Source organism: Phocoena phocoena, chromosome X (genome assembly GCF_963924675.1).
Source record: "Phocoena phocoena chromosome X, mPhoPho1.1, whole genome shotgun sequence".
Taxonomy (NCBI): Eukaryota; Metazoa; Chordata; class Mammalia; order Artiodactyla; family Phocoenidae; genus Phocoena; species Phocoena phocoena.
Window position 1 is genome coordinate 99,672,595 of NC_089240.1, and position 12,917 is coordinate 99,685,511.

The window sequence follows — 12,917 nt, forward strand, 5'->3', positions numbered from 1 at the left end:
CGGTTAGGGAACTAAGATCCCACAAGCCGCGTGGTGTGGCCAAAAGAAAAAGGTTTATCATCTGTGTCTTATGATTATCAAAAGTAATACAGAAATGGGTAAAAAAGAAAATGAAAGCCTCTCATACTCTCACCCCCAGAAATAATCTTTAGGTATGTTCACCATGGAGTTTTTTTAAAATTTATTTATTTTTGGCTGCGTTGGGTCTTCATTGCTGTGCGCGGGCTTTCTCTAGTTGCGGCGAGCGGGAGCTACTCTTCTTTGTCATGCGTGGGCTTCTCATTGCGGTGGCTTCTCTTGTTGCGGAGCACAGGCTCTAGGCGCATGGGCTTCACTAGTTGTGGCACGTGGGCTCAGTAGTTGTGGCTCGTGGGCTCTAGAGTGCAGGCTCAGTAGTTGTGGCGCACGGGCTTAGTTGCTCCATGGCATGTGGGATCTTCCTGGACCAGGGATCGAACCCGTGTCCCCTGCATTGGCACGTGGATTCTTAACCACTGTGCCACCAGGGAAGTCCCCACCATAGAATTTTTTTTCTCACAAAAGTGAAGTTATACTGTGTCTATAGTTTATTGACTTTTTAAAAAAAATACCTATTATGTAATGGACATCTCTTCATATCAGTACCAGTTGTAGCATATTGTAGTCTTTCTGTCAGTTAGACATGGGAGTTTGGTGCTGCAGATAAAATAGTTAGGAAGACAATCGTAGTCTCTGCCCTCATAGAGCTTCCAGTTAAATAAGAGAAATAGACACTAAACATGTAATTACACAGATAAATCTAACTGTGTTTGTAGTAATTACTATAGAAGAATATATGGGGTGCTATGGGAGTGTATAACAGGAAAATCTGTTCTAAAGAGTCAAGGAGGGCTTTTTTAAAAGAGAGCTATTTGTTCTGAGACCTAAAAGATGAGTAGAAATTAGCCAAGGGAGAAGTGTTCCAGGCAGAAATAACCACCCATCCAAAGGCCTTGAGGTGACTAAAAGCTTGGTACATTTCAAGAACTGAAGTTAGGGCTTCCCTGATGGCACAGTGGTTAAGAATCCGCCTGCCAATGCAGGGGGCACAGGTTCGAGTCCTGGTCTGGGAAGATCCTACATGCCGCGGAGCGACTAAGCCCGTGCACCACAACGACTGAGCCTGTGCTCTAGAGCCCGCGAGCCACAACTACTGAGCCCACGTGCCACAACTAGTGAAGCCCACGCGCCCAGGTATCTGCACTTTAAAACACTCCCCTCCCACTCCGTTCCCACCAAGTGATTATTATCCACCACTGAAAACTAGTGCTCTAGAGGATATGATATTATACATTGGGGGGAACTGCCTATATTTCCTTTGTAGCCATATTGATTTGCGTATATTTATTCCATAGAACAAGGGATTTAGGAACTCAAAGACCTACTATGTATATAAAAAAGGAGTTATTTCAAAATGATACACTTTACCAGTCACAGCTTCTGAAATTATCTGTGAATTGTTGAACTTTTACAATTAGTTGAGTTAATAAGAAGTAATTTGGGTTGGGTTTTTTGGTTTTTATCTTTTTTTGGTATTTTTGTTAAGGACTCAACTAAAGAAGTTCCTAGGAAAATCAGTAAAGAGAGCAAAGCACCTTGCTGAGGAATACGGCGAACGTGCTGTAAATAAAGTTAAAAGTGTTAGAGACGAAGGTAAGTGAAATAGAACATTTCAACTGAATACTTAATTGATTCGTAATCATTTAAATTTAGCCTGTAGCTTGTAAGAAGCATTCTATTTTATTGAAAGTAATAAACCTTAATAGCTAATATCTTAGTATTTCAATAAATCATGTTACTCTCACTATCAGTTTTATGAGTGGGAAGAAAAATGAATTTATGCATCTTAAACATGAATTTGTACATACTTTGTGACTAGCAACCTGGAAGAGTTGAGTGTTCAGTAATCAGTTGTAAATTCGTTTTGTAAGGCTATTTAGTGTTTATAAATATTCTCAAAATTAGGTAAATTTTCTGAATTTCCACACCTTAACTTCCTATGCCTTTGTTATAATTGTGCTCATTTGTTTTATTTAATAAACACTTATATAATATTTATTCTGTGCCAGACACTGTTCCAAGCACTTTCACCTGTGTTAACTCATTTAATCCTCTTAAAAACTCTATGAGGTAAGGACCATTATTATCCCCATTTTATAGATGAGAAAACTGAGGCACGAAAAGGTCAAATACCTTGCCCGTAGTCACACAGATAATAAATGGCAGAGCTGGATTTGGACCCAGGCAATCTGGTACCAGACTCCATGCTGCTAACCAATATGCTGTTTAGTAATAGACAGATTTTGCTTTTCCAATTAATGAATTTTCTTGGTAAGCAGTAGATATGAAAATATGACAGTAGCAATATCTATATTAGCTAGTGATGATTTCTGTTGCTTTTCTATTCAGTGTTTCATACTGATCAAGATGATCCTTCATCAAGTGATGATGAAGGAATGCCATACACAAGACCAGTTAAATTCAAAGCAGCACATGGCTTCAAAGGACCTTATGATTTTGATCAGATCAAAGTGGTACAAGATCTTAGTGGTGAACATATGGTAAGCAACCTTTTTATTTTTCAGGATTGATTCTGTTTTCATTGAGAGAAATACTTTGGTTTCTATAAAGCTGATGTCTTATGTATGTAATTTCGCTAGCCTGAGCCATGAAAAGTGAATTGATAATAATATGATTTAATGAATAGGTAATGCAAAGTCTGTCTCTGAATCATTGTTCAAGAAGTGACCTATTGAATAAGTAAACTCTAGGCCTGTATTATTAAGAAAGCTATGCAAACTTTCTTTTACCAGAGAAAGGTACCAAACTTTAAAGCAGTTAAGGGTGATCTGTCACTTTGAACAATGTTTAAAATGCTCCCTGGTGTATTTTAAATAATTTATACAAATATTTCAGAAGCTCAATATATTTTGTAAAGTGACAGAACAAGGAGAGAGGTAGAGGTACAAGTCGTCTATCAGAGTTAAAATGTACCAAAGTAGATATAAAGTTCACAAATACATTACAGTTACCCCCTGAAAATGCTAGGAACGCAGGGAAGGTAGTAATAAACTCAGAACTGGGTAAGTGATACTGTTGGTCTTTGATCAGGGAATCTACTTATCTATTTAGATTTTAAATCTAAAAGTTGGCTTACACATATCAGTTGGCAGCCAGATTTGAATTTACTTTGGTGCTTATAATCTACACATAAAACGTTTGAGTTGTATAGCACAGGGAACTATATTCAATATCCTGTGATAAACTATAATGGGAAAGAATATGAAAAAGAATGTATATGTATAACTGAATCACTGTGCTGTACAGCAGAAATTAACACAACATTGTAAATCAACTATACTTCAATCAAATAAATTTTTTAAAAAGTTTCAATTGAGGGCTTCCCTGGTGGCGCAGTGGTTGAGAGTCCACCTGCTGATGCAGGGGATGCGGGTTCGTGCCCCGGTCCAGGAAGATCCCACATGCTGCGGAGCGGCTGGGCCCATGAGCCGTGGCCGCTGAGCCTGCGCGTCCGGAGCCTGTGCTCCGCAACGGGAGAGGCCACAGCAGTGAGAGGCCCGCGTACCGCAAAAAAAAAAAAAAAAAAGGTTTCAATTGATTATAGTAACTCCCTTAAGGAATCTGATGAATTTCCTTGTACTGTATTGGTTCTCTTTCATTATTAACAGTTTTAAGTAAATCTCATTGAAGTAGGCTCCAAATGACAAATTTCTTAACATACTTGAATTTTGTGGAAATGAATGTTATTCCAGTAAATAAACTGTTACCTTTAACTTGGATGATCTTTTTGACCTGCATAGATGTGTGTTATAACAGTGGTTATAACAGTATTTATTGTAATAGGATTTGGCCTTTCCAATTTAAGTGTTCACATTCTTTACCATGCCTACCCCCACCCCGCCACACACACACACACACACACACACACACTTCCGCACTGTTCTTAGTACTGTCTATCTGGGAATTTTAGCCATATGCTGCAAAACCTTTTTTCTGGGGAGAAAAATAGAATGAGACCACTCCATTCCAACACTTCTAAATAACCAGTGCTGTGAGGGTCACTGCTAAGCTGGGCCTTATTCTTCCCTCAGCCCTGGTCAGGAGTTGTTATTGCTATTCTGAGGTCTGTGCCCCCTCCTATCCCACTCGCCCTCATGTTCAGCTAGGAGACTGAGATCCCAGACTAGGATTTGTTCTTTTGCAATGAAGGTTTCTGGCCCCCTCAGGTCTCCCATTTCCATTAATATGTGGACAAGGTTTTGGGTCTTGAAGTCGTTTATTTTTATTTTTTTATAAATTTATTTTTTTGTTTGTTTTATTTTTGGCTGCGTTCAACCTTCGCTGCTGCACGTGTGCCCTCTCCAGTTGCATCAAGCGGGGACTACTCTTCGTTGAGTGCACAGGCTTCTCATTGCGGTGGTTTCTCCTGTTGCGGTGCCCGGGCTCTAGGCGCACAGGCTTCAGTAGTTGTGGCTCATCGGCTCTAGAGCGCAGGCTCAGTAGTTGTGGCGCACGGGCTTAGCTGCTCCATGGCATGCGGGGTCCTCCCGGACCAGGGCTCGAACCCATGTCCCTTGCATTGGCAGGCGGATACCTAACCATTGTGCCACCAGGGAAGCCTGAAGTTGTTAGTTTAGATTATGCAAACTGCAACTGTCTTTTCCCTCTCTTCTAAAAGTCCCTTTTTGTGGTATTATAGCACCATTGGACTATTGGCCTTAAGTGGTGTTAGTTATGTGAGCATTATCTTAGTTTATAGTAAGTCCCCTACATACGACCCTTGTTGTGAACTTTCAAAGGTGCGAACGTGCGTTCACATGTCTAGTCACGTAAGTTAGTTCACGTGTCTGGCGTACATTGTCACGTGTGTGCATCCTCTACAAGTGGTTGTGTTTTTGTGTACTTTACTGTACAGTAAGTACTGTATAGAGTACAGTAGTACAGTATCTTTATTTCAAGCCCAAGATGTCCAGAAACAGGCATAAAAGCAGAGGTTGATGTAGCTGGTACTGTACTATGCTTTTCAAGGTGTACTGTACTGTAAGATTTTAAATGTTTTCTTTATTTTTTGTGTTTGTTATTTATGTATTATTTGTGTGAAAAGTATTATAAACCTATTACAGTACAGTACTGTATGGTTGATTGTGTTAGTTGGGTACCTAGGCTGACGTTTTACAAACGCACTCTCGGAATGGAACTTGTTCATATGTAGGGGATTTACTGTATGTGTAATTTGGCATAACTTTTTTCTTTGGCTTAAAAACAATGTCTCAACTTCTAAAGTAATAACTTTGAACCTTCCTTTGTTTTCACAGGGTGCTGTTTGGACCATGAAATTTTCTCACTGTGGCAGATTACTTGCCTCAGCTGGACAAGACAATGTAGTAAGAATATGGGCTTTAAAAAATGCTTTCGACTATTTCAACAATATGCGGATGAAATACAATACTGAAGGTATTTTTCATTTATTGGTGGGTTTTAAAATATCTGGAGACATCTGGCATTTTTACATTTTAGGTATAATGATACCCTCTTATCTGGCAATCATTTGCAGCAAGCACTACTTTCCATAAAAGCCACAAACTTAAAACAGAAGTCAACAGCAGAAAGCATCTAAACCCAGTGAAAAAAGCTACCACAAAGTTTTTGACTTTATCTCTTTTTAGGTGTACTGCAGAGTTAAATTCATCAACTACCGAGAACAAAGTTATTTGGTTTCCCCTGGTAACTTTCAGTTCTATCTTAGGTTAAAATGAAATATCTGATTAATCTAGAAAAAGAATGAGAATAATGTTTACATCCAGTAAGTAAAGAATGATTAAGGAAACATAGCCATGGAAAGTAAATGTGATTTGTCAGTACATCAAAGGGTATATGAAACTAGGTTAAATGGAAAGGAGAAACCCCAGAACATGATGTGTATACGCAACGATTACAACTATGTAAAATATTTTTGTATTGTGTTATCAGCAAAGTGTGTAAGATTGATGTAAATAGGAGCTTTAAGTTTATGGGATTCTTTTCTTGTAATTATTGTCATTATTTAACTGCAGTACATTTTCTCCACAAACCCCTCACCACCCAATCATCCAAGGCTGAACACAAAAGTTAAGGGATGGGAGAAAGGAGAATAGAGGTAGTATGGGCAGGAGTATAGACTGTAGTTGAAGCAGCAGTTTGAGGAACATAGAAATCTAGGGAGAGCCACTAAACTGGCCAGCGAGGCCCATATACTTTAGTAGCCCCATGGGGTTGTTTGCAATATGTTATAATACATAATTCAAGATGATGATGAGTTGACAAAAAGTAAAACTATGTTTATTATACATTTATTGCCCTGCCTGGAGCAGAAAGACTATTTTCAGTGGCCATTGAGACTTACCCCAGCCCAGACCCTTCCTGCCCCTGTATTCATCTTCCTAACTGTTAGGATTGACAAGAATGTCTTCACGATGTCTTCACGATGAATAATGAGGACTTAACAGTATTTTTTTTAATTGGGGAAATGGTTAAGCCATCTTATAAATATTTTATATAAAAATGATAAAAACAAATATTTTGGTGCGTAAGAGTTAACGCTTCGCTTGTTTAGAAAAATGTATTTTTCCAGAATGATGTATTCTATGACTTTTAAATAGGTGTTACTGTATTATTATTTCTGATTGATGTGTGTGTGTGTGTACACTTGTATATATACGTGCCTTTTTACAATTATTATGTTGTTTTAGGACGTGTGTCCCCATCACCTTCTCAGGAAAGTCTAAATTCATCAAAATCTGATACAGATACAGGGGTATGTTTATTATTTTATGGTTACTATTGTTACATACTATGATTTTTTACCATAAAGTACCTTGTTTATCAGATATTACAGGTACATGAAAGCATTTAAAATTGAGATGCATTAGGTTTTTTCTGTTAGAATTGTTAAATGAAAAATTGTGATGTTTAAAGATTGTCAGACAGTAACTAATATTACTCAAGCTACTATACTAATGTAAACTTAAATTTAAAAATTCCCTCCCCTCAAATCCATGTTAGATATTTTACAAATAATAATAGTAACGGACACCTGAATTAAAGATAATTAAGGAAAGAAAAAAGATATTGAAATATTTTCATTTTTCCATCTTCTTGGTTTAATAAATGTTTTATCCCAGTGTCAGGTGGTTTAAAATATCTTAATGATTTTCATTTGGTTTCAGAGCTGGAAGGTTAAATATAACTAGTTTTAACCTAAGAAGCGGAATGCAAAATATTATTCTAAGCTGTCCCTGTGCTTCTTGTGTATTCAGCAAGGCAAGGGTGATGTAAACAAATAGAACCTAAAATGTCCATCTGCTCAACAGTATTTTCCTGGGATTTCATTGGCTCTATAGTATTTGACACTAATTTTTCCCTACTCTAAACATACTCCTCTCAGCTTTCCATGGTTCTGTTTTTCCTTGTTCTCTTCCTATATCCCTGCTGTCTCTTCCTCTTCCACCCCCTAAAATGTTGCTGTTTTTCTGGGTTTTGTCCTTTGGCTATTCTCAGTTGACATATTCACTCGCTACCTCCAATCCTGAACTGGCTTTAGCTCCATAATTCTTGTTTCCTTTCAATAGCTTTATGTTTTTTAAACAACAGTGAAACCTTACTGTGCATGCTACCCTTTTCACATAATAATATATATAGGCTCTCTCCACCTACACGTTCTTTAAGCACATCAGTTAATAGGTCTGAAACTAAACTCCCTCAACAAATGTTTTCTGAGTGCCTGTTACATGTGCCAGACACTGCTAGATTCTGCAAAATCAAATGAGACTTATTTTCTGGCCTCAGGGACCTTGCTAACTGTGAAATCTAGTGAAATAGATATATCTGCAATTATAGTATTGGATGGTAATACTCTATAGAAGATACTACACACGTATACAAGTTAGCCTTATGAATTAGTGTGTCAGGAAAAGCTTCTGGAGGCTTTGAACGAGGAATCAACTATGTGAGGGAAGGAAGGGGCGTATCAGAGCAAATAGCAAGGGCAAAGGCATGGAGGCTGAAACGACATGGCATGTTAAAGGTACTACCTGGCTGGAGCAAAGGGTGCATGTGTGAGAGTTGTAGGAAAGGTAGGCAGGATTGGTATTTTCAGTGGCTTTTTCTATTAAACCAAAACATATGAACTTTATCCTCAAGGTACTAGGGGAAGATGGGCTTTGAGGGGTTTGGGTCAGAAGCTGAATTAAAATGTTCAGATTTTTGTTTTGGAATGAGCATTCTCGTAGCAGTGTAAAAGATAGATTGGATGGGGGCTCCTGGCTAGAGACAGGGAGACCACTTAAGAGGCTCTCAACCCCAGAGATAAATGGGTACTTCGATTATGGTAGATTATGATAGCAGTGAGTCTAGAAACCATAAAGAGGAGCTGAATTTGAGAAATATAAAAGAAGGACTTGATGACTAGACTACCTGGGGTAGTAAGTGAGTAGCCTAGGATGATTCCCAGGTGTCCAGCTTGAGCAACTGGCTAGATATTAATGGTCATTCACGGAAATAGTTTTATTATTATCTACCCACAACCCTGCTTCTCCTGTTTTGAGCCTTCTTTAACGGTATCAACATCCATAAGTTACCTTTTTAACTCAGAAACACTCATTACTTTTTCTTCCTTACCCACATACCAAATTAGTTAAAAATTCTATCCGCTCCACCTCCTCCTACAAATGCCCATGGAATCTGACCCCTCATTACTCACCTCGTCTAGGTCCTTGACACTCATTTAAATGCTTGCTGTAGCCTCCTAGTTGGTTTTTCTGTCGCTGGTCTCTACTGCCACCAGCTTTTTGTTTTGGCCACACCACGTGGCTTGCGGGATCAAACCTGTGCCCCCTGCAGTGAAAGCATGGAGTCCTAACCACTGGACCTCCAGGAGATTCCCTTTTTTTTTTTTTTTTTGTCAAAATACAGACCTGTGCCATTTTGTGATTTAAAGTCTTCTGGTGGCTCCTTGTCACCATTCTTCCTGATATTACCTCATCTTACCTTTTTAACTCAGTTCTAATTCCCTAGTACCTGTGCATCCTACTTGCCATGCCAAATATAGGTCTGTATCCTAAACACTCTTTCACTTTCATGTCTTTGTTCATGTTGTTTGCTTTGCCAGGAATTCCCTCCCTGTCCCCTTTTCTTACAGGGCAAAGCCCTACTCATCCTTCAAGATTCAGCTCAAATATCTTATCTTCTCTTATTATTTTCCCTGAATCAAGCAGACAGAATTGTTCCTCACTTGTGTTCTGACAGTACATCATATGTACTTTGACATTGATATTATTTACCATGCCTTCCTTGGCAGTTTGTCCCTCTGGCTAGGCTCAGGGCTGATTTAAGGCAAAGAACTGTACTTCACAGATCTTAGTATCCTTGGAACCTAACCCCATGCCTGACTGTGGTAGACCTAAATCAGTGTTGAATTCCTGCTTCTGTGCCTTTCATTCATTCCTATTCCCCTTATCTGGATGCCTGTGGTCTCCCTTTTTTCTACTTAAAACTTGCCCATTCTTGAAGGCCCACTTCCTCCATAAAGCCTTCACTGACTAATGTAGCAGTGAAAATTTTAACCACTTTGCTTTAGGGGAAAAGGATTTGCTTTTATTAGTTTAATTTACCATAAAGTTTCCAGGCCTTGATTACTATTAAAAACAGAGACTATTAAAAAAAAAAACAGAGACTATTTGTACTATCTTATATTATGCTTATTTTAACAATCCTACTTACAGATTCTTAACTACTTCCATCCCCCCCCCCAAAAAAAAAACCCTAAGTAACTCCCAATCTTGTTTGAATAGAAGACCTTTTAAATGAGGAGCATAGGGACTTCCCTGGAGGTCCGGTGGCTTGGGACTCCGTGCTTCCAATGCAAGGGGCATGAGTTCTATCCCTGGTCGGGCAACTAAGATCCCACATGCCTCTTGGTGTGGCCAAAAAAAAAAAAAAAAATGAGCATAGTAGTTCTTTGACCCAAAAAGTACTGAGCCCCTGGAGTACTGAGCCTTTTTTCTGGAGTAGTTGAGTATCATTTATATCTATTGTTTTCAGGAAAAGATACCTTGGGGTTCCTTTCACTTCTGTTATTCTATATGGGGACAGTTAAAAGAAGCCTCTGTTTCATATGCCTTTGTCTTTAACCTAGTACTCGCTGCAGTGAGGCACAGTAAGCACAGTGGAGTTTATTTCCCTGATATGTGTGTTCTTTTTTTCTTTTTTCTCATGACAGTGATATCTTATATATATCTCTTTTGATACATTTTTACTCTTGCCTTCTTAGCATCCATGTAAAATAGAATACATAAAAGTACCTATTGTACAGTTGGGCATACAAAGTGACACACCCAAGATCACTCACCTACTCGTTGGTCATGCCAAGCCTAGAATTCTGGCCCTTATGCTCTCTGTTTCTATTGATTTCCAAAAGTAGCTCAGTAAATGTAAGGAAGAGCAGCGTATTTAGTTTGCTCCATCATGCTACAGACTTGTAACATTTCTGCTTGACACGAATAAATATGCTATCTACCTAAAAATTAATGTTTTTCTTGGATAAATCTGTTTGGTGCACTTGATTAGTGGAATATCAATATGGGTGTTAACAGCATTTAACTTCTGCTTAGAATTTTTGAGAGTAGATTGTAGGGGAGGAAAAAAATTTCCTCTACCTTCTTAGGTTCTGTGGCTGGGAACTTCGAAATAACCTAACAAAAGACGGATTAAGAGGAGAAACGGTTTATTACGTATGCATATAGAGGCCTTCCTAGAGGAATAGTGAAGACCCAAAGAAGCTATTAGACTTAGGCACTTATATATCATTTTAACAAAGAGCAAGAAATTTGTGGAAAAGTGACAAGATAAAGAAAAAGAAGTTTAGGCTTTTAGGGGTGGTAAATTGTGGGAAGGTAAATCAACTGGGGGAAACTAATGGAAGATAAGGGTAATTTAGTAAGGTTCTGTTTAGGCAGTTAAGATTGATTCTCCCCTTCCTGGTAAGGGAGAGGTGAGGGGGAGACACCTTCACAAAGGGCACTTTATGCTCTGCTTTCAGGTAGAAAGGGGGAGGGCAGAGACTTTTTCTTGTGTCTGTTTCCTCTTAGTTGCATTCAGCTCAAAATAATCCTTAGGCAAAGGGGCATATTTGGGGGTGACATATTCTGATCCCCTTCAAAATCATTAGAGTCTAAAATGGATGAAAGGCCTTAACTGTAAGGGAATGAGAGGGAATTTTTATGAAACTGTACATATGCGGTATGTATTAAAAATATGCACTGATTTAGATTTGGTTCAATCAACAAGCAATTTTTAAACGTCGACAGTGTGTTAGGCACTGAAAATATAAAGATGCAGTGGATAATTCATACCAACGAGCAATGCATGGGAGAAGACAGACATCAACAATGATATTGTATTGGCCAAAAAGTGCCTTCAGTTTTTAAGTAAAAATAAAAGGCACATTTTTCATTTTCACCAAGGACTTTATTTAACAACGTATTCACCCTTTTGTTCCACTACCTTCTGGCATTTTCCAGGCAACTTCATAATTCCATCTTCCCAAAACTTTTTATCTTTTTGAGCAAAGAACTGTTCCAGGTGCCTTTTACAGTCTTCCAGGGAATTGAAATTTTTTCCTTTAACAGAATTTTGTAAAGACCTAAATAAAAGGAAATCCAAAGGCACAATGTCTGGTGAATATGGTGGATGAATCAGAACTTCCCAGCCAAGCCGTAACAGTTTTTGCCTGGTCATCAAAGAAACACAATCTTGCATTATCCTGATGGAAGATGATGTATTTTCTGTTGACTAATTCTGGACGCTTTTCGTCGAGTGTTGCTTTCAGTTGGTCTAATTGGGAGCAGTACTTGTTGGAATTAATCGTTTGGTTTTCCAGAAGGAGCTCATAATAGAGGACTCCCTTCCAATCCCACCATATACACAACATCGCCTTCTTTGGATGAAGACCAGCCTTTGGTGTGGTTGGTGGTGGTTCATTTCGCTTGCCCCACGATCTCTTCCATTCCACATTATTGTACAGTATCCACTTTTCATTTCCTGTCACAATTTGTTTTAAAAACAGAATGTTTTCATTACGTTTAAGTAGAGAATTGCATGCAGAAATACTGTCAAGAAGTTTTTTTTCCACTTAACTTACATGGAACCCAAACATCAAAGCGATGAACATAATCAAACTGGTGCAAATGATTTTCAGCGCTTGATTTGGATATTTTGAGTATGTCAGCTATCTCCCGCGTGGTATAACGTTGATTTTTCTTAATAAATGTCTCAATTTGATCACTATCAACTTCAACTGGTCTAGCCAACCTTGGAGCATCGACCAGCGAGAAATCTCTAGCACAAAGCTTCGCAAACCACTCTTGACACACTCGATCAGTCACAGCACCTTCTCCATACACTGCACAAATCCTTTTTTGCATTTCGGTTGTGTTTTTACCTTTCTTGAAATAATAAAACATAATATGCCAAAAACGTTGCTTTTTCTCTTCCATCTTCAATATTAAAATGGCTACACAAAAATTCACCAATTTTGATAAGTCTCTTTTTAAATGCACGCTGATATGACAGCTGTCACATACAATCTAATAAAATTGTTTCAAATGAAGTTAAAGACAACTACGTGCTACTAGAGCCATCTTACGGAAAAAAACAAACGAACCTTCTGGCCAACCCGATAATATATGCCCAAAACAGAATTAAGTATCATTTTCCTGAGAAAACCACTCCTTTGATGGTATGCATACTTGATATCAGTTCATTATTTAACACCCATACCATCTCCTGAGTTAGAAACTGTGATCACTTTTCACTGTCTCCTCTCCCTTCAGTGTCTGCTCATT

The 12,917-nt window shown here is 38.4% G+C and overlaps 1 protein-coding gene across 3 annotated transcripts in view; it reads left to right on the top strand.

Annotated features, from left to right (window-relative positions):
- The window catches only part of WDR44 (WD repeat domain 44), an 81,144-nt gene that overhangs the window by 42,906 nt on the left and 25,321 nt on the right, over window positions 1-12,917 (top strand). For all 3 annotated transcript variants that reach the window (XM_065900435.1, XM_065900436.1, XM_065900437.1), the window contains 4 exons: window positions 1,565-1,671; window positions 2,428-2,579; window positions 5,355-5,493; window positions 6,768-6,832. In XM_065900435.1, the coding sequence (XP_065756507.1) occupies window positions 1,565-1,671; window positions 2,428-2,579; window positions 5,355-5,493; window positions 6,768-6,832 (463 nt within the window). The remainder of the gene's footprint in view (window positions 1-1,564; window positions 1,672-2,427; window positions 2,580-5,354; window positions 5,494-6,767; window positions 6,833-12,917) is intronic.